The sequence below is a fragment of the Lepidochelys olivacea genome (assembly GCF_965140295.1).
Source record: "Lepidochelys olivacea isolate rLepOli2 genome assembly, chromosome: 7".
In the NCBI taxonomy this organism is placed as follows: domain Eukaryota; kingdom Metazoa; phylum Chordata; order Testudines; family Cheloniidae; genus Lepidochelys; species Lepidochelys olivacea.
In genome coordinates this window covers 781,454-807,321 of record NC_140417.1, presented here as the reverse complement: position 1 = coordinate 807,321, position 25,868 = coordinate 781,454, and the positions used below count along the sequence as shown (strand labels likewise).

At 64.2% G+C, this 25,868-nt stretch overlaps 1 protein-coding gene across 3 annotated transcripts in view; it reads right to left on the bottom strand.

Annotated features, from left to right (window-relative positions):
• CPNE9 (copine family member 9) overlaps nucleotides 1-25,868 on the bottom strand; it is a 43,383-nt gene that overhangs the window by 853 nt on the left and 16,662 nt on the right. The window contains exons 4-19 of one of the 3 annotated variants that reach the window (XM_084635104.1): nucleotides 25,113-25,216; nucleotides 21,590-21,629; nucleotides 17,064-17,140; nucleotides 13,966-14,029; nucleotides 13,532-13,635; nucleotides 13,305-13,409; nucleotides 12,191-12,232; nucleotides 11,188-11,263; nucleotides 10,754-10,807; nucleotides 9,421-9,482; nucleotides 8,790-8,836; nucleotides 7,423-7,604; nucleotides 6,878-7,005; nucleotides 6,340-6,442; nucleotides 5,404-5,461; nucleotides 63-136 (exon numbers count right to left, since the gene is read on the bottom strand). In XM_084635104.1, coding sequence (XP_084491230.1) covers nucleotides 63-136; nucleotides 5,404-5,461; nucleotides 6,340-6,442; nucleotides 6,878-7,005; nucleotides 7,423-7,604; nucleotides 8,790-8,836; nucleotides 9,421-9,482; nucleotides 10,754-10,807; nucleotides 11,188-11,263; nucleotides 12,191-12,232; nucleotides 13,305-13,409; nucleotides 13,532-13,635; nucleotides 13,966-14,029; nucleotides 17,064-17,140; nucleotides 21,590-21,629; nucleotides 25,113-25,216 — 1,320 coding nt within the window. The other 2 variants (XM_084635103.1, XM_084635105.1) reach the window with 2 other exon arrangements.

Here is a 25,868-nt window from a genome sequence, read left to right as displayed (position 1 = left end):
GTCCTGAGGGCCATGCTGGGTCGGGGGCAGCCCAGGGGGTGCTGGGGGTGGGCACGAGTTACCTGCACGATGTCCCGCTCTGCATAGCGCCCCCTGGAGGAGACCCGCACGTCATCTCCATCCAGTTCTTCCATGGCTGGGGATGGGGACTCCAGTCAACATTTACAAGCTGTCACCATCGCATCCCCCCACCAGCCTCTCATGCCTCCCCCCCACACCCGTCCCCATGGGGCTGGGCTGGGCTACCCCAGTGCTGTGACGTGGGGGCGCTGCCTCCCCCACCTCCCCAGGTGCTCTGTGCATCTGGCCCTGCTGCCAGCTTTTCCTGCCCTCACAGCAGACACCTAGTGCCCCCCCGCAGTGCCCTCGGACTCTGACTCCCCCACCCCCGCAGCACCCCTGGACTCCAAACACCCTGCAGCACCCTCAGACTCTGACACCCCCACCGCCCTACAGCGCACTCGGACTCTGACACATCCCCCGCACAGCAACCTCAGACTCCGACACCCCCACCCCTGCAGCGCCCTCGGACTCCGACACCCCCCACACACCCCTGCAGTGCCCTCGGACTCCGACACCCCCCACACACCCCTGCAGTGCCCTCGGACTCCGACCCTCCACCCATCAGAGGAGACCTGCCCAGCTGAGCCAGTGCCCTGTGAGCAGCCTTGAGCCATGGCTAGTGCTGGATGCTGTGACGAAGTGGGACTGTTCTTAATGGTTCCTCTGAATAGTGTGGGGGTGCCTCAGTTTCCCCTATGCAGTTCTTAAGTATCTAGGTGGTGGGATAGGGGTGTATGATCCTTGCAGAGCCCTAGAGGGCAGGTGTGTGCAGGGGTCTGGACACAGAGAATGGCCGACACCCTGTTTCCTGGCAACTGGTGGCCTGGGCCCTTCCCCCCTGCAAGGTGAGAGCTAAAGGGTTGGAGAACAAAGGAATCAGGTGACCTTCTGGCCTGGAAAAGGGACAAAGCCCAGAGGAGGAGGAGGGGCTGGAGGGAGTTTCATTTTGGGGCTGGCTAGGACATGGAGTGAAGGGCAGACATGGTTGTCTAGCTCACTGCCCCCCAAAATGGACCCAGCTGAGGGGTCCTGTTCTCTGCACCTGCAAACTCTGTTTTAGACCATGTTCCTGTCGTCTAATAAACCTTCTGTTTTACTGGCTGGCTGAGAGTCACGTCTGACTGTGGAGTTGGGGGGCAGGACCCTCTGGCTTCCCCAAGACCCCGCCTGGGCGGACTCGCTGTGGGAAGCGCACGGAGGGGCAGAGGAGGCTGAATGCTCCGAGGTCAGACCCAGGAAGGTGGAAGCTGTGTGAACTGTGTGTCCTGCAGACAGGCTGCTCCCAGAAAGGAGACTTCCCCAGAGTCCTGCCTGGCTTCATGGGGAGCAGTTCCAGAGCGTCGCCCGGGGACTCCGTAACAACTGGTGGCAGCGGTGGGATGTACTGCACTCTGTGGATTGCGCTTCCTGCAGTAAGTGACAGGGGAGCAGTAAAACGAAGGGGGATTGACGGGGACCAGGCGTGCTGAAGATTCAGAGAGAGACGGTTTCAGGGGGTGGTTAACTCCTGGGAGTGTGTGAGCAGCGAGAAGGACTTTTGCAGGAATAGGGTCCCCTGGGGGATTGCAGCGAGCGGTCCCAGGGGCGGAGGAGTCTGCAGCTCAACCCTGGCAAAGAGGTGGTGACCTCGAGAAGGGCACGCTAGGGGTTCTCCCTGGAGACCGTGGGAAGCTGAGAGCACACAGGCCTGTGAGTCCACAGCAACCTGGGAAGAGCGGAGTGATGGCCTGTCACCGTCTGCTGAAGAAGGACATTGTAACCCTGTGCAGAAAGAGAGGGTTACACATTGGAAAGTTCACCAAGGCACAGTTAATCGTGCAGCTGGAGGAGGATGACCGCTCTAAGGAGCAGATTCCTGACCCCAACTGGGGCTATAGCAGGATCTGGGAGCAGCTGGAGTGGGAGCCAGGCACTCCCAAGACTCCTGTCCCCGACCAGACGGGGGTCTTCACGATCGGGTTTCCCATTGGGGGAATCAGAAACAGATGGGACTGGAGCTGAGTCTGAGAGAGCAAGAGGACTGTGAGAGACAGAAAGAGCTGCAGAAGCAGCAGCAGCATGAACTGGCGGTCGGGGAGCGGAGAGGCCTAGGGGACCTCCCCGGGGTGAGTGGGGATAGACCCCAGGGGGCCAGTTCCGCAGGGAACCTCGAGACTAAATTGCTGCCCCTGGTTAAGGAGGGGGGGGATGTGGATGCCCACCTCACTGCCTTTGAGCAGGCTGGAGATTTGAACCAAGGTGACCCTGCGGAAAAGCCCCGGTGTCTAGCTCCCTTGCTGGGTCCCAAGGCCATAGACTCCGTCAGCCAGATGGGTGGGGAGGTGGACAGGCTCCCACTCCTGACCCCAACCTATATGTCTGTGTGGAGTTTCCTTGGGCCAGGCCCCTCGGACCCTCAGTGGGAGCGTAAGGGGATGGTCAATGGGGAGACATTCCTGGGGTGGCAAGATCCTGGATCAGAGAGAACTGGTGTCAGGCCCTGGGTGGTGCAGTCTCAGATGCTGAGGGGCTGTGTGAGCTGTGTGAGGGTCCCAGGGATGAAGGCCCTCACCCTGCCTATGGCCCACATCCCTGTGCAGACACAGGAGGGGTCGGGCTGGCTGGCTGGCTGTTGGGGTGCTCCAGGATACCAGCTGCGAGACCCTGTTGTGGGGTGACTGTGTCTCTTTGGGACAGGATCCAGGCCTTGCTCCTGTAACTGCTGAGGGTTTTGAATTTGAATCCAGGGAACCAATCGGCAGAGAGGGAAATGGTCAGTGAAAATGCAGATGACCTGGCTGGCAGCAGGGAGGAGCTGCTAGGCTCAGGATATCTGCCTGCCTGTAACCAGACCCCTGGGGCTGGGTGGGACAGAGAGATGCTCCCCGCCCCCTTGCACACCGGAGAGGGGGCTCACGCTGGCTCTGATGCAGTGAGGAAAGCAGCGAGCTCGCTGCCTGCCCGCACTGGGACAGCAAGGGCAGCGCTGAGCACAGTGGGAGCTGAGACCCCAGCTGGGGGGGGGGGGGGAGACACAGGGGGCAGGGGATCTGTGGGGAGTGGCAAGGTGGTGGGTAAGGAAAGTTTGGATGAGCCTAGGCAGCCTTGTGAGCTGATGGCTGTGTCTAGTCAGCAGGATGGGAAGGCGAGGAGAGTGGAAGATGAGTGTCCCTGAACCTTACCTGTTAGCTGGGTGGAGAATTGTGACAGTGAAGGAAATGTGTCTTTCAGGGGTATTGACTTGCCTATGGAGGGAGCTACCCTGATCTCCAAGCAGTTGTCTGTGACCAGCCTTGTGTGCTGGGACAAGGGGAATGAGATCCCAAGCTGTGTGTCTGGGAAAGGAGAAAGTGTGTCCGGCTCTTCTTGGTCTGTGGAGCAGACAGCAGGGGCCTTTCAGCCTGTGATGGTTGAGGGTCGTGCAGTTGTCTCAGAGTTGGTTCTGGATTCAGCTAAAGCCCAGGAAGGGAATGGCCCTAAGTTTGTGTCTGCTCGGGAGAACGGCCCTGTAACTAGGTCGCATCCAGTTAGTGTCTATGCAAAATCCCAGAGACCAGACAATTCTGGTGCTTGTATTTTGCCTGTTGCTAGTGTGTGGCTGGGAAAGGGTGGAGCAACTCTGTCTAATCAGGGTGAGATCCTAGCCAGGGCACAAGGAGAGCATGAAGGTGATGTGATTGTGTTACCTACTGAGGGTGTGGAAACCTGTAGCAAGAAGGAAAAGATTTCTGAGCTTGTGTGTGGCAAAGGGAAGGAGAATGCTTCTGACCTGTTATCTAGGAAGTCTATAAGTTTGCCTGAAAGGGGATTGTGTAGGAATCCACCGGATGGGCCAAAGGTAATTCTGGATGTAAGGGAGACCCAGAAAGAGTCTGTTGTTGCTCAGGAAAGTGTTCCTCTAGAGCAAGCCCTAGGTAAAGAGGGTAAGAGCAGAATTTCTGGGAGGGGTGAATTGTTGCATAGAAAAGTCCCAGGGAAAGGAATCCTCATGGAGTCTTTGCAAGCAGTTTACTGCAACTGAAGGGTGTGAAAGTGATTTAATCAAGAAAGTTTCAGTTCCTAACGGCCAGAAATTTTCTGTTGTGAATAGAAAAGGAGTACTTGTGGCACCTTAGAGACTAACCAATTTATTTGAGCATAAGCTTTCGTGAGCTACAGGACACGGCTGTTACTCTGAAATCTGTTGTGAATGGATCCACTGACTTTTCTGTTGAAAGACCCAGTGTGGAGAGCTTTGAGAAGGTCTCAGATGGAGTGAAAGCTGTTAAGAAAGTTAAACAGTCCTATAACCAAGTGGCTGTGTTTGGCCAGCTTGTTGGGGAGAAGACCCAATCCCAGTTTGACCCCCTGGGACTTTGGGGTGGCCAAAGGGCACAGGCCACATAAACCTTCCCACATGCGGCCTGCGAGTGCTATCGACCACCCCCAACCTAAGGGAGGGCATGAAACTGGAAGGGCCTGGTGTAACTCCTACCAAGGAATGGGAGAGATGCTGGGGCATCCATGGGAATGTTGGTGGCTTCGAACTTCCCCAGGTCACCGGGTAAAGTGACCCCGCTCAGTTCGATCTCGAAGGGGGGAGAGATGTGACGAAGTGGGACTGTTCTTAATGTTTCCTCTGAATAGTGTGGGGGTGCCTCAGTTTCCCCTATGCAGTTCTTAAGTATCTAGGGGGTGGGATAAGGGTGTATGATCACTGCAGAGCCCTAGAGGGCAGGTGTGTGCAGGGGTCTGGACACAGAGGATGGCTGACACCCCGTTTCCTGGCAACTGATGGCCTGGCCCTTCCCCCCTGCAAAGTGAGAGCTAAAGGGTTGGAGAACAAAGGAGTCAGGTGACCTCCTGGCCCGGGGAAACGAACAAAGCCCAGAGGAGGAGGGGCTGGAGGGAGTTTTAGTTTGGGTCTGGCTGGAGACATGGAGTGAAGGGCAGATGTGGTTGTCTGGCTCACTGCCCCCCAAAATGGACCCAGCTGAGGGGTCCTGTTCTCTGCACCTGCAAACTCTGTTTTAGACCATGTTCCTGTCGTCTAATAAACCTCTGTTTTACTGGCTGGCTGAGAGTCATGTCTGACTGCGGAGTTGGGGTGCAGGACCCTCTGGCTTCCCCAGGAGCCCCGCCTGAGTGGACTCGCTGTGGGAAGCGCACGGAGGGGCAGAGGATGCTGAATGCTCCGAGGTCAGACCCAGGAAGGGGGAAGCCGGGTGAGCTGTGTGTCCTGCAGACAGGTTGCTCCCAGAAAGGAGACTTCCCCAGAGTCCTGCCTGGCTTCATGGGGAGCAGTTCCAGAGCATCGCCCAGGGACTCGGTGACAGATGGTCAGAACTGCACACCCACAATGGCCCTGGCCACCGAACTTACCATCAAACTCCGCCGGGCCCACTCCCACGATGATGATGGACATGGGCAGGGCAGAGGCCTGCAGGGCAAAGGAGAGAGTTACTGTCAGCCTGGGGCCTGACACCTGTGGCTCCTCCATGCCTCGCCAGCCTGGGCCCCCTGCTGTTCCCAGGGCTGACACAGAGCTCAGATGGCACAGGTAAAGCGCGGGTATCCCAGCCAGTATCCCTTCACTCCAGGGCCTTGCTGCCCAGGGAATGGAGCCCTCAGGCCAAGTCAGCCTGGCCCCGGAGCTGCGGCACTAGCCTCACCCCAGAGGTGGCGGTGCGAAGGTGGGGGAATTGGGCTAAGGGGGGAACAGCACAAGGGGGACGGCCGGGGGAAGGAATAGTGTGCGGAGGGCGGGGGGAGTAGCGTGCAGGGTGCAGATGGGGGCAGGTGGAAATAGTGCGCGGGGGGGGGAATAGCAAGCGGGGAACGGCTAGGGGTGGGCGGGAATAGCACGCAGGAGCCGCCCAGGGGGAGGGAATGGGGGTGGGGGGATAATAGCGGGATGGCCGGTGGAAATAGCGCACAGGGACAGCTGGGGGGGAGGGAATGGGGTGGGGGAAAGCGCGCGGGGGGCCAGGGCGGGAATAGCATGCAGGAGCTGCCCAGGGGGGAGGGAATGGGAGTGGCCGGGCTGGGGGGGGGATAGCATGCAGGAGCTGCCTGGGGGGTGATACTGTATAGGGATTGGGTGAGGGGGGGCCAGGTCAGATCAGCCTCACGTGAATGAGACTCTGCCACCCTGGGCAGCGCTGAGCTTGGGAGACCCAGGCCCGTGGGAGGGCGCTGAGTCAAACCACCAGATGCTGGCTCCAGCCCGGTTCCCCTACGTGGGCTCCCTTGCCTGCAGCGGGACCGGGCTCCCCTCCCCACCCCCGCACTGCCCCTGCCCCCGCCCACCCCACTCACGTTGACGATGGCCTCCTTGGTCTGGAGCATGTCGGAGATGACGCCATCAGTGACGATGAGCAGGATGTAGTACTGAGATCCATCTGTCACCTGGGCAGCCGAACTAGGGCACAATGCAGAGGCAGGGGACTCGTGCCAGCCCCACTCTGCCCCCCACGGAGCAGTTTGCTAGAACTTCCCCCTTTCTCCGCCAGCCAGGTGTGGCTCCTGGGGGCCATGCTGGCGGCTGCACCACCTGGCTGCCCCTCAGGGTGCCCAGCCACAGCCCCACAGAGCCCATGGCTCCTCAAACGCCTGCCCAGCCCAGCCCTGGAGCTCAGCTCTCAGGCCTGGCCATGCCTACTGCTTCCTAGCCTAGCCCACAGCTGCTGGGCTCCAAGCTCTGAGTGGCCCCCCTTCCCCGCAGCCAGCGCCGGGCCCCAAGCTCTGAGCTGGAGCCTCCACCCCACCCCCTGCAGCCAGCGCCGGGCTGCAGGGCTCTGGGGCACAGGAGGGCACCCTCCCTGTGTGCCCGTGGCCCAGCCTCTGCCCCACTCACCGGGCCACCTGGTTGATGACAGGGGCAAAGTTGGTGGGCCCGTATAGCTGCACCGTGCGCAGGCTCTGGAAGTAGGACTCCAGGACGCCATCGATCCCCACACAGCTCGGGTTCTCCACATCGCTGTTCTAGCAGGGGAGAAAGTCAGGAAGGCTGGGCTCAGCGCTGGGGCAAGGCCCTGGGTGTGCACGCGCCGGAGACAGCCATAGGGCTGGGCCCTCTCCAGAGCTCTGCACCCAGAGGGCTCTCCCCACAGGAGCCTGCAGCCAGCGGATCAGCCAGGACAGACCCATGGGATCGCCAGACCATTCCCAGAGCCGGCGCAGAGCTTGAAGGCCTAGCGGGGTTCCCTGGAGCCTGCCCTCCTGCGTGCTGCCCTATCCCATTCCAAAATGCCCCATGCTGCCCCATCTCCTCCCGGCTCGGCCTGCATGGTGGGAGCAGCAGTCAGGACCCAGGGCAACACCACTGCTGGGAGTCACCTCCCATCCCACCTGTCCCTGGGCTGGTGTAGGGCTGGCAGAGGCCCTGGCACTGCCTCCTACCAGGGGGAACTGATGGGAAATGCTGCCGTCGGGTGGGACCTTGGCACCAAAGCCGTACGCGGGGAAGAGCTTGTCGCTGTCGTAGTCCTGGATGATCTCGCCGACGGCCTTCAGTGCCATGGCGTAGGCGCTCAGCTGGTATGGGCTCATGTAGTGCAGGGAGGTGGGCTGCGACGGGACCCCTGCCGGGCACACACAGCACCCACCTCAGCCTGAGCTGTGCTCCCCGGTCCCTGGCCCTGCCCCATCCGCCCTGGGCCCCTCGCTCCTACCCAATCCACCCCGGGCTCCTCCCTCCCCCCATCTTCTTCAGGCCCCTCCCGTCCCTGCCTCCCACAGGGTCCCTCTGCCCACCCTGCCCTCTGCCCCCATATCCTCCCCAGGCCCCGTTTCCCAGGACCCCCATGTGACGAAGTGGGAATGTTCTTAATGTTTTCTCTGAATACTGTGTGGGTGCCTCAGTTTCCCCATGGCATTTCTTAAGTCTCTAGGTGGGGGGATAAGGGGGTGTGATTGTGGCAGAGCCCTAGAGGGCCAGCGTGATGGTGTCTGCACAGAGAATAGCCGACACCCTGTCCCCTGGCGACTGATGGCCTGGGCCCCTCCTCTGCAAAGGGGCCGACTGAAGGGGTTGGAAAACAAAGAGATCAGGTGGCCTCCTGGCCTGGGAAAGAGACAAAGGCCAGAGGAGGGGCGGGAGAGTTTCAGTTTGGAGCTGGCTGGGGAAATGGAGGGAGGCCAGAGTGGGCTCTGGCTCCCTGCCCCCCAAGACAGACCTGACTGAGGGGTCCTGTTCTCTGCACCTACAAGCTCTGTTTTAGACCATGTTCCTGTCGTCTAATAAACCTCTGTTTTACTGGCTGGCTGAGAGTCACGTCTGTCTGCGGAGTTGGGGGGCAGGACCCTCTGGCTTCCCCAGGACCCCGCCTGGGCGGACTCGCTGGGGGAAGCGCAGGGAGGGGCAGAGGAGGCTGAATGCTCCGAGGTCAGACCCAGGAAGGTGGAAGCCGGGTGAGCTGTGTGTCCTGCAGACAGGCTGCTCCCAGAGAGGAGACTTCCCCAGAGTCCTGCCTGGCTTCGTAGGGAGCAGTTCCAGAGCATTGCCCGGGGACTCCGTGACACCCCATCACCTTGCCCCTCTGATCCCCGTTTGAGGAAACCCTGTGGCAGACCCCCAGAGTCTGGGAGGCGGGTAGCTGGGACTGGGGCGAGAATGGGCTGGAGAGCAGCTCCCTGGAGGCAGAACCCCCAGGCCCTTGCCGTGAGATGGGTGGAGGAGGAAGGAGCTTGAGGAAGGACCCAGGGCTGAGCTGTCCCTCGGTTTCCGTGGGAGGCACCTGGGCCCAGCCCGTGCAAGGGGCACTTACCGTTGGAGGCCGTGAAATCGATGGCGACCGTGAAATTCAGCTGTGTCCTGCGGGGGCAGGAGAGGAGAGTGAGAGAGCACTCCCCCAGCCCCCCAACGACGTGTTCCCAGCTCCCCTCACCCCACCCTGCTCCCCCAGCCCCCCAATGATGCGTTCCCAGCTCCCCTCCCGCTGTCCTGCTTCCCCAGCCCCCCAACACATTCCCAGATCCCCTCCCCCCACCCCATCACCCTCCCATCCCCCAAACCTGCTCCCCCAAACTCCCCTCACACCAGCCTCCCCTTCCCAGCCCCTGCAGACCCCTGCCACCCCTCCCCGCAACACCAGCAGCATCGGTTCCCTCTCCTGCTCTCCACCAGCTCTTCCCACCTCCCGCTGTCCCCTGCCCCCTCAGAGGCCAGGGCCCGTCTCCCCGGCCCAGGGGCTGCTGCCAGCATCGGGTGCACGACTCCCTTGGGTCTTCGCGCGGGAGGCTGGGCCAGGGTCATGGGGGCAGGGTGGGCAGATGCAGCCCATGTGGAAGGGGGGGGCGCAGGGTGAGGAACAAACCCCAAAGGGGCTGAGGAGTGCAGAGGTTTGAACAGAACTGCCTGGGGGGCCATGCCGGGGGGGTCCCTGGGCACCCGCTCACCCGCCTCGGATGTAATCCACAAAGGTGAACTCGGACTCCACGGCGAAGGAAAGAAGGGTCACCTGCCGGAGACAGAACGTCAGAGACCCCCGAGACAGGTCCTCCCCTCCCCACTGACAGACCCCCAAGACAGACCCCCCCCCACAGACACAGACCACCGAGACAGGTCCCCCAGAAAGACCCCCGAGACAGGGCCCCCCCCAGACAGACCCCCCCTTCTCCCCAGAGACAGACCCCCCCCAAGACAGGCCCCCACTCTCCCCAGAGTCAGACCCCCCTGAGATAGGCCCACCCAGAGTCAGACCCCTGAGACGGGGCCCCCCTCTCCCCAGAGCCAGGCTGTGAGGGAGTAGGGAGTGTTACCCGGGAATGCTGCGTGGCACTTTTACAGGTTACTGTCTGCATTGGTACGAGATGGTGGTGGGATGTCAGGGGGTGACTTCACTGCGGGGAGATACCTGAGCAGGTAACCTGAGCCAGGAGGGGGTCGGGGCCAGGTGACACCTTCTGCCCGGAACCGGTCAAAGGCTGGAGGAGGGGCAGGGGGTGGGTGGGTGAGGCTGCTGGAGGGGGTTTCAATTTGCAGTTGGCTGGGGAGAACCCAGGTCTGGGCTCCCCTCTGCCCCCCAAGAAGGACCTGACTGAGGGGTCCTGTTCTCTGTACCTACAAGCTCTGTTTGGGACTGTGTTCCTGTCGGCTAATAAACCTTCTGTTCTACTGCCTGGCTGAGAGTCACGGTGAATCGCAGGAAGTGGGGGGTGCAGGGCCCTGACTCCCCCCCACTCAGTGACACAGGCCCCCCCAAGACAGGTCCCCCCAGAGTCAGACCCCACTGAGACAGGCCCTCCCAGGGTCAGACCCCTGAGACAGGGTCCCCCTCTCCCCAGAGTCAAACCCCCCAAGACAGGGCCCCCTCTCCCCAGAGACAGGCCCCTAGAGAGATATCTAGAGACACTTATTGGAAACAGAATGTCAGAGACCCCAACCAGAGACACCCCACAACAGCCTCGCTCTCCCCAGGACAGACCCCCCACAACAGACCTCTGCCCCTCCACATAGAGACCCCCCAAATACCCTCTGTCTCCCCAGAGACCCCCCCCAAAGAAATCCTCCCCCACTCCGCAGGGAGACAGAGCTGGAGAAACCCCTCTTCTGTCCCCCCCAGGACAGACTGAGGCTGCAGGGCAGGCGCAGGGCTAGTCGGAGCTGAAGGAAGGGAGCCGTGGGGTGCATCACCAAGGGGGCAGGGGGCAAAGAGGGAGCCGGGGGCTCTGCCTGGTCGCGGCGGGGTGGGGGCACATTCCCTCAGGGGCCCCGGCAGGTTTCACGCACCGTTCCGGAGTTGATGTATTTCTTCTTCTTGCATTTCTTCTTTGGATTTAACACCTGATGGAAGCAGAGGAACAGTTCAGGAACCCCAACATCAGCACCTCCCCTGGCTGTTCCTGACAGCCCCCCCTCCGGCTGCCAGTCCCCCTGGCAGTTCCTGACAGCCCCCCTGGCCACCAGCACCCCCCCACCCCGGCCATCATACTCTGTGAGTTAAATTCCTGAGCCCAGAATCTCGCCTGGATTCTAACCCTGCAGCAAACTCCACAAGAATGAGGCCCCCGCAAAAGCCACCCGAACCGGCAAACGCCCGCCAGCCCAGAGCTGCCCACTGGGAGAACAACTCCATGCCCCAGAGCTGGCCCAGGCCCCCAGCCCCAGTGGGGCTGAGCCAGGCATGGGGGGAACCAGGAGAGCTGGGCAGCAGCAGGCCTCACCTCATAGACAGTGAACTGGCTCTGAGCGCGGGAAAGCTCCCGGTAGCTTGTGGCAAACTCCCCGATGAAATCGTGGCTGTGGGCCAGAGAGCACAAGGCAGGTGTCAGTGGGCAGCACAGATGCTCACTCAGCCTGTCATGGAGGGAGAGGGCGTGGGGGGCCTCGGCCACTATAACCTGGCACACCAGGGGCAGAGCCTGCAAGACAGCCCCCTGCTCCGACCTCTCCATCCCACTCCCCTCCCAGAACCAGAGATAGAACCCAGGAGTCCTGGATCCCAGCCCCCCGCTCTAACCGCTAGAGCCCACTCCCCTCCCAGGAGAGCCCACACACCTGCTGGGTGTGTGCTGTCCCATCTTGTGGCCCTGAGACCACTTGGAGATTAATGAGTCTGCTCCAGCCTTAACTAAGGGCTGTGTAGCTTTCAGCTCATCCCTTTAGCTCCGGGGGTTTGTCGCCACTCACAGGGAGAGAACCCAGGAGTCCTGGCTCCCAGCCCCACCCCCCTGATCCAACCCACTAGACCCCATTCCACTCCCAGGACTGGGATAGAACCCAGGAGTCCTGGCTCCCAGCCCAGTGCCCACTAGCCCTTGCTCCCTCACAGGCAGGGCAGAAAGGGGGTGGCTGGAGGACGAGAGAAGGGGCAGCCCTGGGGCCCAGACACAGGAGCCTTCCAGCAGGCAGCCCCAGCAGGGCGGAGAGGTGGGGCCCAGCAGGTAGGGGCAGGAACCCAGCCAGGCCAAGGGCTGCTCCCGCTGGCTCTGGACAGACTCAGGGACTGGCTCCCTGGGCCCCAGAGCATGGAGGCCGGCGGAGGAGATCCGGCGGCTGCAGGGTGGCCAGGAGAGCAGCGGCATGGATACAGCCCAGGGTGAGCCCAGGGAGAGCGAGGGGGAGGGGGTTCTGGCCAGGGCAGGCCCAGGGATCAGGCCTAAGGCCAGGCCATGGCTGGACGGGGTGGGGGCGGGCACTGGGGACATGCTAGCAGCCTGATCCCACCTTCCATCCCGGTCCCAGTCGTACACGTCTATCTTCACCGTCCTGAAATACAAGTGCGGGTAGCAGGTTAGCAAGCACCCAGGATGGGCCCGGAGAGCCCCACGGGGCCTGGCACCCCACGCTCCCCCATCCCCGCCCCCGTTCCCCTGCTGGGGCCCCGCTCCCCCATCCCTGCCCCCGTTCCCCTGCTGGGGCCCCGCTCCCCCGTCCCCGCCCCCGTTCCCCTGCTGGGGCCCCGCTCCCCCGTCCCCGCCCCCGTTCCCCTGCTGGGGCCCCGCTCCCCCGTCCCCGCCCCCGTTCCCCTGCTGGGGCCCCGCTTCCCCGTCCCCGCCCCCGTTCCCCTGCTGGGGCCCCGCTCCCCCGTCCCCGCCCCCGTTCCCCTGCTGGGGCCCCGCTCCCCCGTCCCCGCCCCCGTTCCCCTGCTGGGGCCCCGCTCCCCCGTCCCCGTCTCCGTTCCCCTGCTGGGGCCCCGCTCCCCCGTCCCCGCCCCCGTTCCCCTGCTGGGGCCCCGCTCCCCCGTCCCCGTCTCCGTTCCCCTGCTGGGGCCTCGCTCCCCCGTCCCCGCCCCCGTTCCCCTGCTGGGGCCTCGCTCCCCCGTCCCCGTCTCCGTTCCCCTGCTGGGGCCCTGCTTCCCCATCCCCACCCCCGTTCCCCTGCTGGGGCCCTGCTCCCTCATCCCCACCCCCACTGGACCCCCATTCCCCCGTCACCACTCCCGGGCCCCCGCTCCTGCATCCCCTCCCCCACTCCTCTGCTGGGGCCCTGCTCCCCCATCCCTGCCTCCACCAGGGATCCACTCCCCTGACCTCACCCCCAGGGCCCCACTCCCTCATCCCTGCCACCCTGCTGGGGCCCCACTCCCCCATCCCTGCCCCTGGGGCCCCACTTCCCCATCTGCTCCCCCGCTTTGGCCCTGCTCCCCGCTCCCCTCCTCCCCCAGGCCAAGCCATGCCAGAGAGCTGCCCCTCCTGCCCCCCACAGGACTGGCTCAGAGAGCTGCCCCTCCCCACAGGGCCTGCTGGGCCAGGGAGTTTGCGTGTCTGGGATCTGCTCGCTCTGGCTCTGTGCTTGCAGCCCCCCCCCCCCATGGCGGGACACGTGTCTAGCTCCTGACCTGTCATAGTCCCCGTTGCACAAGGCTCGCACGGGGATGGAGAATGGCTGCCACACCGGGTTGAGTGTGTTTTTCACCACTTCTGTCTTGTGGCAAATTGTGAACCTGGAGGCGGCACCAGAGAAGTGGGGCTGAGGGCAGGCACTAGCCGGCAGGAGCCCACCCCAGCTGCCCCCCGCTGGGCGCCCGCCCATGCAGAGTGGGGCGTCAGACGGCCCCAAACGTACGTGCCGTCCTCGTTGCTGCGGTAGAAGACAAGGAAGGGGTCGGATTTCCCGAAGAAGTCCTTCTTGTCCAGCTTGTTGGCGCAGAGCTGCATGGTGACAATGTCCTGAAAGAAACGGACTCCGTCAAGGCAGGGGTCAGGATCCAGGCAGGGGGTGGGTGGTGAGGGGCAGCTGCCGACGCGGGCAGGCGGCTCGTTCAGAGCCTGTAGGGAAGGCCCTACCGGACCTGGGCCAGCCCACTGACCTGGGGAGAGCAGCGCCCCACCCAGCCCCATGCCTTCTCCACATGCACACCCCTTCGGCCCCCCCAGCACAGCCCCCCAGGTACACATGCCTCAGCCCTCCCCTGCCCCCAGCGCCCCTCAGCGCCCCGTGGGTCCCGCAGCCAGCCTGGAGCGTGGGCAGCGTGGCCAGGCCAGCGGAGACGCACTCACCCGGCAGTTGCTGAGCTCCTCAGCCGACAGCAGGATGGTCCCACACTTCTTCCCTGGGACCCCCCTGGGACAAGAAACACCCCGTTAGGCCGGCAGGAGTGGACGGCAGGCAGCCCAGGGCGTGGCTGCAAGGGGTTTGGCTGCTCTCCCCGCCGCGTCCTGTCTGCCCCATTTCAGCCCACTGAAGGGCCCAAGCCAATGGCCAGAGCAGAGCACTCTCCCAGCAGGGGGCGCTGTGGGGGCAGGGCAGGATGATGGCGGGGCAGGGAAAGCTCCCAGCAGGGGGCGCTGGGGGGGGCAGGGCAGGCACCGGATGTGGGGGGGCTCCCAGCAGGGGGTGCAGGGCAGGCACCAGATGTGGGGGGCTCCCAGCAGGGGGCGCTGGGGGGGCAGGGCAGGCACCGGATGTGGGGGGCTCCCAGCAGGGGGTGCAGGGCAGGCACCAGATGTGGGGGGCTCCCAGCAGGGGGCGCTAGGGGGGCGGGGCAGGCACCGGATGTGGGGGGCTCCCAGCAGGGGGTGCAGGGCAGGCACCAGATGTGGGGGGCTCCCAGCAGGGGGCGCTGGGGGGGGCGGGGCAGGCACCGGATGTGGGGGGGCTCCCAGCAGGGGGTGCTGTGGGGGGGCTCCCAGCAGGGGGTGCAGGGCAGGCACCAGATGTGGGGGGCTCCCAGCAGGGGGCGCTGGGGGGGGCAGGGCAGGCACCGGATGTGGGGGGCTCCCAGCAGGGGGTGCAGGGCAGGCACCAGATGTGGGGGGCTCCCAGCAGGGGGCGCTAGGGGGGCGGGGCAGGCACCGGATGTGGGGGGGCTCCCAGCAGGGGGTGCAGGGCAGGCACCAGATGTGGGGGGCTCCCAGCAGGGGGCGCTGGGGGGGGGCAGGGCAGGCACCAGATGTGGGGGGGCTCCCAGCAGGGGGTGCAGGGCAGGCACCGGATGTGGGGGGCTCCCAGCATGGGGTGCTGTGGGGGGCGGGGCAGGGCGCTGGCTGGGGGCGGGGAGCTGACTCAGCAACAGGTGTGGTGGGTGGCGGGTGGGACGCTGGCTGGCTGGGAAGATGGTGGTGCTGAGGAATCGCTGACCTCGGAGCCCAGGGCCCTGCCGTCGCTCGCCCGCACTGCTAGGCAGGCTGCTGGCTGCAGTGGGAGCCATGGCTCATGTGGGGCAGCAGGCAGGGGGCGCTGGTGTCTCCCTGGCCCTCTACGCTGGGCACTTCCCAGCCACACTGTCCCTGGGAGAAGCTGGAGTGTGGCTGGCCGCCCCCGGCCAGGCTCGGCAGAGCCAGACTGCGCAGCTCCTTGCACTGTGTGTGGCTTGTACACCCCTCCCCTGGGCACCAGGGCCTGAGCCTGAGCCGGGTCACGGCCCCCTGCGCCAGGACCTGCAGATTTCAGGGCGGGTTTGCTTGGCACATCCCCACTGCCCTCAGGAGGGAGAGCACGTGCTCTGCCGGCCGCGGGGACCCCTTCCCTCGGGGAGCTGCACCCCCACAGGGAACTGAGCCCATGGGGACTAGCTGCCCCTCCAAGCCGCCTTTCTGCCAGCAGGCAGGGCCAGGAGCCTTGGGGGCAGGGCAGGATGGTCCCTGGGGCTGCGGGACGTTGTTGGGGGTCCCCCCCTCAGCCCAGCCTCCCCCAGCTACCCCCTGAAGAAGTTGTCTCACTCCCTTCCTGGACCTGTGTCTGAGTGCGGCTGGCCCTGCTGCTCCAGGCTCCATGAAAGGCCTGCCCAGCCCCAGCCCCCCATGTGCACCCTGGCATGGGCCTGGCGGGTTCAGGGGCCTTTCCCCTCTGGGGGACACGGGCTCTGACCTGGCTCCAGGGCAGGGCCTGGCTGGCTCTAGGGGAGAAGTATGTGGCGGGCAGGGACTGGCTGGCTGGGGGCAGTATGTGGGGGATGGGGGCACTGGCTGGCTGGCTGGGGTCAGTATGTGGGGAATGGGGGGACTGGCTGGCTGGCTGGGGGTCAGTATGGGAGGGACGGGGGGACTGGCTAGCTGGGGGCAGTATGTGGGGGACGGGGAGACTGGCTGGCTGGGGGGCAGTATGTGGGGGACAGGGGTACTGGGTGGCTGGCTGGGGGCAGTATGTAGGGGACAGGGGGACTCGCTGGCTGGGGGCAATATGTGGGGGACAGGGGGACTGGCTGGCTGGGGGGCAGTATGTAGGGGATGGAGGGACTGGCTGGCTGGCTGGGGGCAGTATGTGGGGGACAGGGGGACTTGCTGGCTGGGGGCAATATGTGGGGGACAGGGGGACTGGCTGGCTGGGGGGCAGTATGTAGGGGACGGGGGGACTGGCTGGCTGGCTGGGGGCAGTATGTGGGGGACGGGGGGACTGGCTGGCTGGCTGGGGGCAGTATGTGGGGGACGGGGGGACTGGCTGGCTGGCTGGGGGCAGTATGTAGGGGACGGGGGGACTGGCTGGCTGGCTGGGGGCAGTATGTGGGGGACGGGGGGACTGGCTGGCTGGGGGCAGTATGTGGGGGACGGGGGGACTGGCTGGCTGGCTGGGGGCAGTATGTGGGGGACGGGGGGACTGGCTGGGGGCAGTATGTGGGGGATGGGAGGACTGGCTGGCTGGGGGCAGTATGTGGGGGACGGGGGGACTGGCTGGCTGGGGGCAGTATGTGGGGGACGGGGGGACTGGCTGGCTGGCTGGGGGCAGTATGTGGGGGACGGGGGGACTGGCTGGCTGGCTGGGGGCAGTATGTGGGGGACGGGGGGACTGGCTGGCTGCGGGGCAGTATGTGGGGGACGGGGGGACTGGCTGGCTGGCTGGGGGCAGTATGTGGGGGACGGGGGGACTGGCTGGCTGGCTGGGGGCAGTATGTGGGGGACGGGGGGACTGGCTGGGGGCAGTATGTGGGGGATGGGAGGACTGGCTGGCTAGCTGGGGGCAGTATGTGGGGGACGGGGGGACTGGCTGGCTGGCTGGGGGCAGTATGTGGGGGACGGGGGGACTGGCTGGCTGGCTGGGGGCAGTATGTGGGGGACGGGGGGACTGGCTGGCTGCGGGGCAGTATGTGGAGGTATAGGAACTCCAGCCCCAGGCCCTCCCCCCGCATGGAGCCCCCAGGGGCAGGTGAAGGGAGGCTCACGTGAGGGGTCTCTCCAAGCGGCTCCGCTGGGATCCAATCACTTCGCCCAGCGCCACGAACGCCTGGCCCAGAAAGTCCTGCCAACAAGGCTCGCTAGTTAGGGCACACAGAGCACTGTTCTTGCCTGCAGGTGGGGAAGGCAGCCCATGGCGTGCCTCCAGCCCCCACCCCGGGGTGCCTCCAGGGCAGGACATCTCAGATCCCCCCACACCCCATCCCAGGGTGCCCCCACAGCAGGGAAGGTCAGAACCCAGCAACCCCCATATGAAATGATGGGGTCAAAATGAGCTGGGACCACTCGAGAGAGATCTCATAGAATCCTAGAATATCAGGGCTGGAAGAGACCTCAGGAGGTCATTGTGACGAAGTGGGACTGTTCTTAATGTTTCCTCTGAATAGTGTGCGGGTGCCTCAGTTTCCACTGTGCAGTTCTTAAGTATCTAGGGGGTGGGATAAGGGTGTATGATCATTGCAGAGCCCTAGAGGGCAGGTGTGTACAGGGGTCTGGACACAGAGAATGGCCGACACCCTGTTTCCTGGACACTGATGGCCTGGGCCCGTCCCCCCTGCAAGGTGAGAGCTAAAGGGTTGGAGAACAAAGGAATCCGGTGACCTCCTGGCCCGGGAAAGGGACAAAGCCCAGGGGAGGAGGGGCTGGGGGGAGTTTCAGTTTGGGGCTGGCCGGGACATGGAGTGAAGGGCAGACGGGGTTGTCTGGCTCACTGCCCCCCATAATGGACCCAGCTGAGGGGTCCTGTTCTCTGCACCTACAAGCTCTGTGTTAGACCATGTTCCTGTCGTCTAATAACCTTGGTTTTACTGGCTGGCTGAGAGTCCTGTCTGACTGCGGAGTTGGGGGGCAGGACCCTATGGCTGCCCCAGGACCCTGCCTGAGTGGACTCGCTGTGGGAAGCGCACGGAGGGGCAGAGGAGGCTGAATGCTCCGAGGTCAGACCCAGGAAGGGGGAAGCCGGGTGAGCTGCTTGTCCTGCAGACAGACTGCTCCCAGAGAGGAGACTGCCCCAGAGTCCTGACTGGCTTCATGGGGAGCAGTTCCTGAGCATCGCCCAGGGACTCCATGACAGTCATCTAGTCCAACCCCCTGCTCAAAGCAGGACCAACCCCAACTAAATCATCCCAACCAGGGCTCTGTCAAGTCTGAGAGTCCTCGGAATCCTTGTGGAGACTTCTCTGAAATCATCCACTCACTAGGCAGCGGCAGTCAAAAACATGAACAGAATGTTGGGAATCATTAGGAAAGCGACAGATAATACGACAGAAAATATCATATTGCCCCTATATAAACCCATGGTATGCCCACATCTTGAATACTGCATGCAGATGTGGTCGCCCCATCTCAAAAAAGATATATTGGAATTGGAAAAGGCTCAGAAAAGGGCAACAAAAATTATTAGGGGTATGGAACAGCTTCCGTATGACGAGAGATTAATCAAGATTGGGACTTTTCAGCTTGGAAGAGATGACTAAGGGGGGATATTATCGAGGTCTATAAAATCGTGACTGGTGTGGAGAAGGTAAATAAGGACATGTTATTTACTCCTTCCCAAAACACTCCAACCAGGGGTCACCCAATGACATTATAGGCAGCAGGTTTAAACAAACACAAGGCAGTGCTTCTTCGCACACCGCCCGCCCAGCCAGTCTGCGGAGGGCGCCACAGTGTCCAGGCCAGGGGGTGCGAAGGCCAAAAGTGTAACTGGGTTCAAAAAACCAACTAGATCAGTTCTGGAGGATGGGTCGGTGACTTATTGACTTGAACTGGGACCATATAGAACATCGTTGCAACCCAGGTCCCGTAGTGGCACTAAATCTTGTATAAAGGGGGTCAACTAAGGTGTCTCAGACAAGGTGATGGTTTGCTGGTTAGGATGATGCTGTCTGTGTGCGTCTATCATTTTGTAGTTAAAGTTATGAATATTGGCTCTGTCCTGTCTGTAGTTCAAACCTGTGCTCTGCTTCTGGGGGACACCCCAGACACGTTGGGGTCAGCTCTGCCTAGCCTGCTGGACGGCCCATTAAGGACCATCAGCGACACAACTGACCCAGTGAGAGAAGGCAGACGCGCCTGGGGACTCGGCCAGGCGTGCAGGGACCTGCCTAGGGACCGAACTCTGAGGTGTTTCCAGGCCATGGATGGGCAGCTTGTCCTTGGGACACAGAAAGCAGAGACCACACGGCAAGAGACTTTCAAAAGCTGCTGCAGCTCTTCCAGCTGGTCTTCAGTCCTGCTTCTGGCCTCTGGAGGGACTTGGCTACCCTGAAGCTTTGACCCAAGGACTGAAAGACCCATCCCAGCCGGGGATGTTCTCCAGAGACTGGATTTGAATCTGCCGTTTATTCCATCGCTGCTCCAAGCCTGACCCAAGAACTTGGCCGTCACTGGATGTCATTGATTCCATTGAACCCGTTCTAGCTCTCGTCTCTGTCTTTTCCGTTTATGAACAAACCTTTAGATTTTAGACTCCAAAGGATCGGCAGCAGCGTGATCTGTGGGTAAGATCTGATTTGTGTATTGACCGGGGTCTGGGGCTTGGTCCTTTGGGATTGAGAGAACTGTTTTTCTTTTACTGGGGTATTGGTTTTCACAACCATCTGTCCCCATAACGAGTGGCCCTGGTGGGGTTACTGGGAAACTGGAGTGTCTAAGGGAATTGCTCGTGTGACTTGGGGTTAGCCAGTGGGGTGAGACCAAAGTCTGCTCTGTTTGGCTGGTTTGGTTTGCCTTGGTGGGCACAGAAACCCAGCCCTGGGCTGTAACTGCCCTGCTTTGAGCAGTTTGTCCTGAATTGGCACTCTCCGTTGGGTCCTGCCAGAACCAGCCTCATTACACGGTCCACCAATGGCTGTTAGCCAGGATGGGCAGGGACACAAGCCCGTGCCCTGGGTGTCCCTAAGCCTCCAACTGCCAGAAGCTGGGCATGGGCGACAGGATGGATCATTCGATAACTGCCCCGTTCTGTTCATTCCCTCTACAGCACCTGGCCATGCCAGAGCCAGGACACTGGCCCAGACGGACCACTGGTCTGACCCAGCATGGCCCTGCTGAGGTTCTGGATTCCTGCCTGCGCCCTTCCAGCCAGAGCTTGCTGCTGAAATGAGGCTAGTGCTGCAGTGGGGAGCAGGTGCTATGGGGCACCCCGATGGGGAGGCATGGGCCATGTCTTGGTTGGCAATCTCCACCAGCCCTTTGTGTTCCGGAGCTGCAGAAACAACGGCCAGGGCCCAGGAGAGGATGGGGGGAGGGATGTCCCCCGGCCGCCAGGAGAAGAGAGGCCTCCCGTGGGGGAGGCCTCTGTGCTGCAAGGGCTCTAACTGCTTCTCTGCCCTGGAGGAGTCGGTCTGTCCAGGGCCCCCAGGCCCTCCCTTCTGGCGGGAGGGGAGGGGAGGTGTGGGGCACTGCCTGCAGGGGTTACCATAAGAACGGCCAGACTGGGTCAGACCAAAGGTCCATCCAGCCCAGTGTCCTGGCTGCCGACAGTGGCCAGTGCCAGGTGCCCCAGAGGGAGTGAACCTAACATTCAGTGAATCAGTGATCTCTCTCCTGCCATCCATCTCCACCCTCTGACAAACAGAGGCTAGGGACACCCTTCCTTGCCCATCCTGGCAACATCCTGGTTCAGTCCCTGGTGACAAAAGACCCCTGCCCACCTGGGGCTCCCCCAGCCCAGTTCTTGCTCCCGGCTGTGCTTTGCCTGTTTGCCGCGGGGGGCAGGAGAGGCACGTACCTTCTGTGGTCCCAGGGTGGGCAGCAGAGAGAGAGCAGGTTAGACAGGGTGAGGATGGAGCCCGGGCTGCCCCCCCGAGGGCCAGCAGCAGGTAGTGGGTCGCCCCATCACTCACACAGAGCCACGCTCTGGGCCACAGGCAGCACCGGATCCAGCCAGGCACCCTGGGGGCAGGCTCTGGAGAGCAGCAGGGAGGGGATGCCGGAGAGCTGGTGTCAGAGCCTGGGTGAGTGGGGCCAAGCGGCGGCCAGGGACAAGGCCCATGTTCTCTGTGCCAGGTACGCAGTGCAGCTCCTTGGGCACACAGCGCCCGCACTGCGCTCTCCTGCCAGGACCAGACGGCCAGCTGCTCCCGGGCCAGCGCCCAGGGCACTGCCTGGAAACCGGGCTCAGCCCCTGCTCGGCCACACATGCCCTGGGCGGTCTCTGGCCAGTCCCTGCCTCGCCAGGCCGCAGCTCCCATCTGTGCAGTGCGGCTGCGAGGTGCCCCCTACAAACAAGGACAAGCTGCCTCTGCACTCACAGCTGGGGAGACCCTGACACCTCCCGCCCCCCACCCCGTAGGTCACAGAGCCTCAGCGTCTCACTGGTCCAGCAACATGGCAAAACAAGGGACCCGCAAGGCACAAGGGGGAGGGCTGAGCCCAGGGGAGGGAGGGCAAATCTGGGGGCTGAGCCCAAGGGCAGGGCTGAATCCGGGAGGAGGGCGGAACCAGGGGCTGAGTCCGGAAGGGCAGAGCGGGGGGCTGAGCCTGCAGGCAGAGCCGGGTCCATACTCACGTGTTTAGAGATGTTGCAGCTCTTGGAGTCCACGTTGTAGCTTGGGGGGAAGAGAGGAGAGCCGTGAGAACCCTGCAATGGGTGCAGGACCCCCACAGTGCTGCTCCAGTCGGAGTCCCGTCCCCCCCGCCCATCAGCCCTCCTCACCCAGGAATGAGCTCTGTCCGGGGCATTGCTGGCACGGGATGGGGGCTATAGGGCCCCACATGCAGGGCCCTGAGCACAGCCAAGCCCAGCAGGTGATGGAGGCTGGCGCCTGGTGGCTGCCCTGACACCCAGCAGTGCCCGGAGAGGCCTGAGAGCCCGGAGAGGCTCCTGGACCCCTTCTCATAGGCCACTACTCCGGACACACAGCTGGGGCTGCACAGCTCAGCGACTGGGAGCACCCTCCGGCCAAGGACAAGCACCGGCTCCCACGGTGTCCTCCGGCCGCTGGAAGCTGGGTCCTCCTGGAGTTCCCGAGCTGCGCTGGGCACTGCACAGACAGATCAGAGACAGGCCCAGATGTGCCCCCTGGCACCAGACACAGCTGTTCTCCAGCCCCCCCGTCTCATGTTCTCGCCCACCCCGGGCGCTGCTGGGTGTTCGCACCACTGGGCTCCTACCCTGAGTTCCAGTGTCATGACGACTTCAGGCCGGCCCCTGTTACACGCTGGCCCGAAGAGCTTCTGTTTCTGACTACGGCAGAGTCAGGAACCCTGGGAGCAGCATGGCAACTGCCCTGCCTTGCTGCAGCCAGCCCGCCACGCCACCCCGCCACCCCCCACCGCCACTACCACCCCGCCACGCCACCCCCACCGCCACTACCACCCCGCCACGCCACCCCCCACCGCCACGCCACCCCCCACCGCCACTACCACCCCGCCACGCCACCCCCCACCGCCACGCCACCCCCCACCGCCACGCCACCCCCCACCGCCACTACCACCCCGCCACACCACCCCCCACCGCCACTACCACCCCGCCACACTGCAACCGCCACTACCACCTCTCCACGCCACCCCCCACCGCCACGCCACCCCGCCACGCCACCCCCCACTGCCACTACCACCCCGCCATGCCACCCCCCACTGCCACTACCACCCCCCACCGCCACTACCACCCCGCCACCCCCCACCGCCACTACCACCTCGCCACGCCACCCCCACCGCCACACCACCCCGCCACGCCACCCCCACCGCCACTACCACCCCGCCACGCCACCCTCCACTGCCACTACCACCCCCCACCGCCACTACCACCCCGCTACGCCACCCCCCACCGCCACTACCACCCCGCCACACTGCAACCGCCACTACCACCCCGCCATGCCACCCCCCACTGCCACTACCACCCCCCACCGCCACTACCACCCCGCCACACTGCAACCGCCACTACCACCACGCCACGCTACCCCCCACCGCCACGCCACCCCCCTCCGCCACTACCACCCCGCCACACCACCCCCCACCACCACTACCACCCCACCACACCACCCCGCCACACTGCAACCGCCACTACCACCACGCCACGCTACCCCCCACCGCCACGCCACCCCCCTCCGCCACTACCACCCCACCACGCCACCCCCCACTGCCACTACCACCCCGCCACACTGCAACCGCCACTACCACCCCACCACGCCAACCCCACCGCCACTACCACCCCGCCACACTGCAACCGCCACTACCACCCCACCACGCCAACCCCACCGCCACTACCACCCCGCCACACTGCAACCGCCACTACCACCACGCCACGCCACCCCCCACCGCCACGCCACCCCCCACCGCCACTACCACCCCGCCACACTGCAACCGCCACTACCACCCCGCCACGCCACCCCCCACCGCCACTACCACCCCGCCATGCCACCCCCCACTGCCACTACCAACCCCCACCGCCACTACCACCCTGCCACGCCACCCCCCACCGCCACTACCACCCCGCCACACTGCAACCACCACTACCACCCCACCACGCCACCCCCACCGCCATGCCACCCCCCACCGCCACGCCACCCCCGACCGCCACTACCACCCCGCCACGCCACCCCGCCACACTGCAACCATCACTACCACCCCGCCACGCCACCCCCCACCGCCACGCCACCCCCACCGCCACTACCACCCCGCCACGCCACCCCGCCACACTGCAACCGCCACTACCACCCCGCCACGCTACCCCCCACCGCCACGCCACCCCCCTCCGCCACTACCACCCCGCCACACTGCAACCGCCACTACCACGACGCCACGCTACCCCCCACCGCCACGCCACCCCCCTCCGCCACTACCACCCCACCACGCCAACCCCACCGCCACTACCACCCCGCCACACTGCAACCGCCACTACCACCCCACCACGCCAACCCCACCGCCACTACCACCCTGCCACACTGCAACCGCCACTACCACCACACCACGCCACCCCCCACCGCCACGCCACCCCCCTCTGCCACTACCACCCCGCCACGCCACCCCCCACCGCCACTACCACCCCGCCACACTGCAACCGCCACTACCACCCCGCCACGCCACCCCCCACCGCCACTACCACCCCGCCATGCCACCCCCCACTGCCACTACCAACCCCCACCGCCACTACCACCCTGCCACGCCACCCCCCACCGCCACTACCACCCCGCCACACTGCAACCACCACTACCACCCCACCACGCCACCCCCCACCGCCATGCCACCCCCCCACCGCCACGCCACCCCCGACCGCCACTACCACCCCGCCACGCCACCCCGCCACACTGCAACCAGCACTACCACCCCGCCACGCCACCCCCCACCGCCATGCCACCCCCCACCGCCACTACCACCCCGCCACGCCACCCCGCCACACTGCAACCGCCACTACCACCACGCCACGCCACCCCCCACCGCCACGCCACCCCCCTCCACCACTACCACCCCGCCACACCACCCCCCACCGCCACTACCACCCCACCACACCACCCCGCCACACTGCAACCGCCACTACCACCCCGCCATGCCACAGCCGCTCCGCCACGCCACCCCGCAGCCACCCTGCCATGTCCCAGGACACTGCAACTGTCCTGCCGTGTCACACGATGGCCACCACGTCTGTCATACCACAACCGCCCCAGAGCTCTGCAACCCCACCTCCAGTTTCCCCAGTCAGGAGTCCACTTTGGCCCGGTTGGCAGCCATACCACAAATCACCTGGTCTCCGACTAAGGGCCAAGTGGGAAAGCAGGGAGTGAGCAGAGCCGAGGCAGGGTGGGGAGGGGGACCAGGTGTGGGGGGTAGCCAAGATGGGATTGGGGAGGGGAACTGGGCAGGTGGGACCTGAGGCAGGGCAGGGGGGCCAGGCAGGAGGAGCCAAGGCAGGGTGAGGGAGGGAGACCTTGTGTGGGGATCAGAGGAAGAGCAGGGGGACGTGGATCAGGTGGGGGAGGGGAGCAGGCAGGGGGAAGCAGAGGTGGGACAGGACAGGGGAACTGGGCAGGGGGGAGCCGAGGCAGGGTGGGGGAGAGGCATCAGGTGGAGGAGGGGGAGCAGGTTTCACTCACACATCAAAGCGCAGATTCTGCTTCTCCTCAAAGAAATAATCAAGGACGAACTTGCGGACGAAGTCGGGGTTCAGGGTGTTGTCAATCACTTCGGTGCGTCCAAACTGAGGGGAGAAGGGGGTGAGGGGACAGCACCCAACCCAGAGGGGCCACCTGGGGCCATGTGGCCATGGCCCTGGGGTCCCAGCATGTATGTGAGGAAGGGGCTGTCCCCCAGAGCCCCTCGTTTAATTTCTGCTGCCTCCCTGGCCTGTAATCCAGATTCCCTGGGATTAAGGCCAATGGCAGAGCCAGATCATTAGTGTGGGAGCAGGTGGCCATATGGGCCTGTTTAGCAGAGCAGGGGATTAGGTGGCCCTGGCTGGGAGCCCCCGCAGGGATCGGAGTGGGGCAGGCCCAGCCCTGCAGCAAGGGGGCGCTGGGTAACCCCCGGCCAGGCCAGGGGCCGCGCTGTTGCTCCTGAGCCGGTGCCCGGAGTGCAGGGACGCGTGGAGCTATGGGTGGGCGCTGCTCAGACTGGCTAGTGGAGCAGGGGCAGCCCCCAGCAAGAGTCTATTCCGGTCCCTGGGCAGCCCAGCCCCGAGGCCCCACCTCTGACTGATCTGTGCTGGGCCGAGGACGGACTGGAAATCCCCAGGCCTGCAGGGCTCAGCCCCGGCTCGAGGGGAGCAGCAGGAGACTTTGCTTCTGGCCACTCAGCCCTCCCCACCCCATGACCTGAGCCCAGGGCAGGAGCCTGGGGCTGCCCTCCCCCGT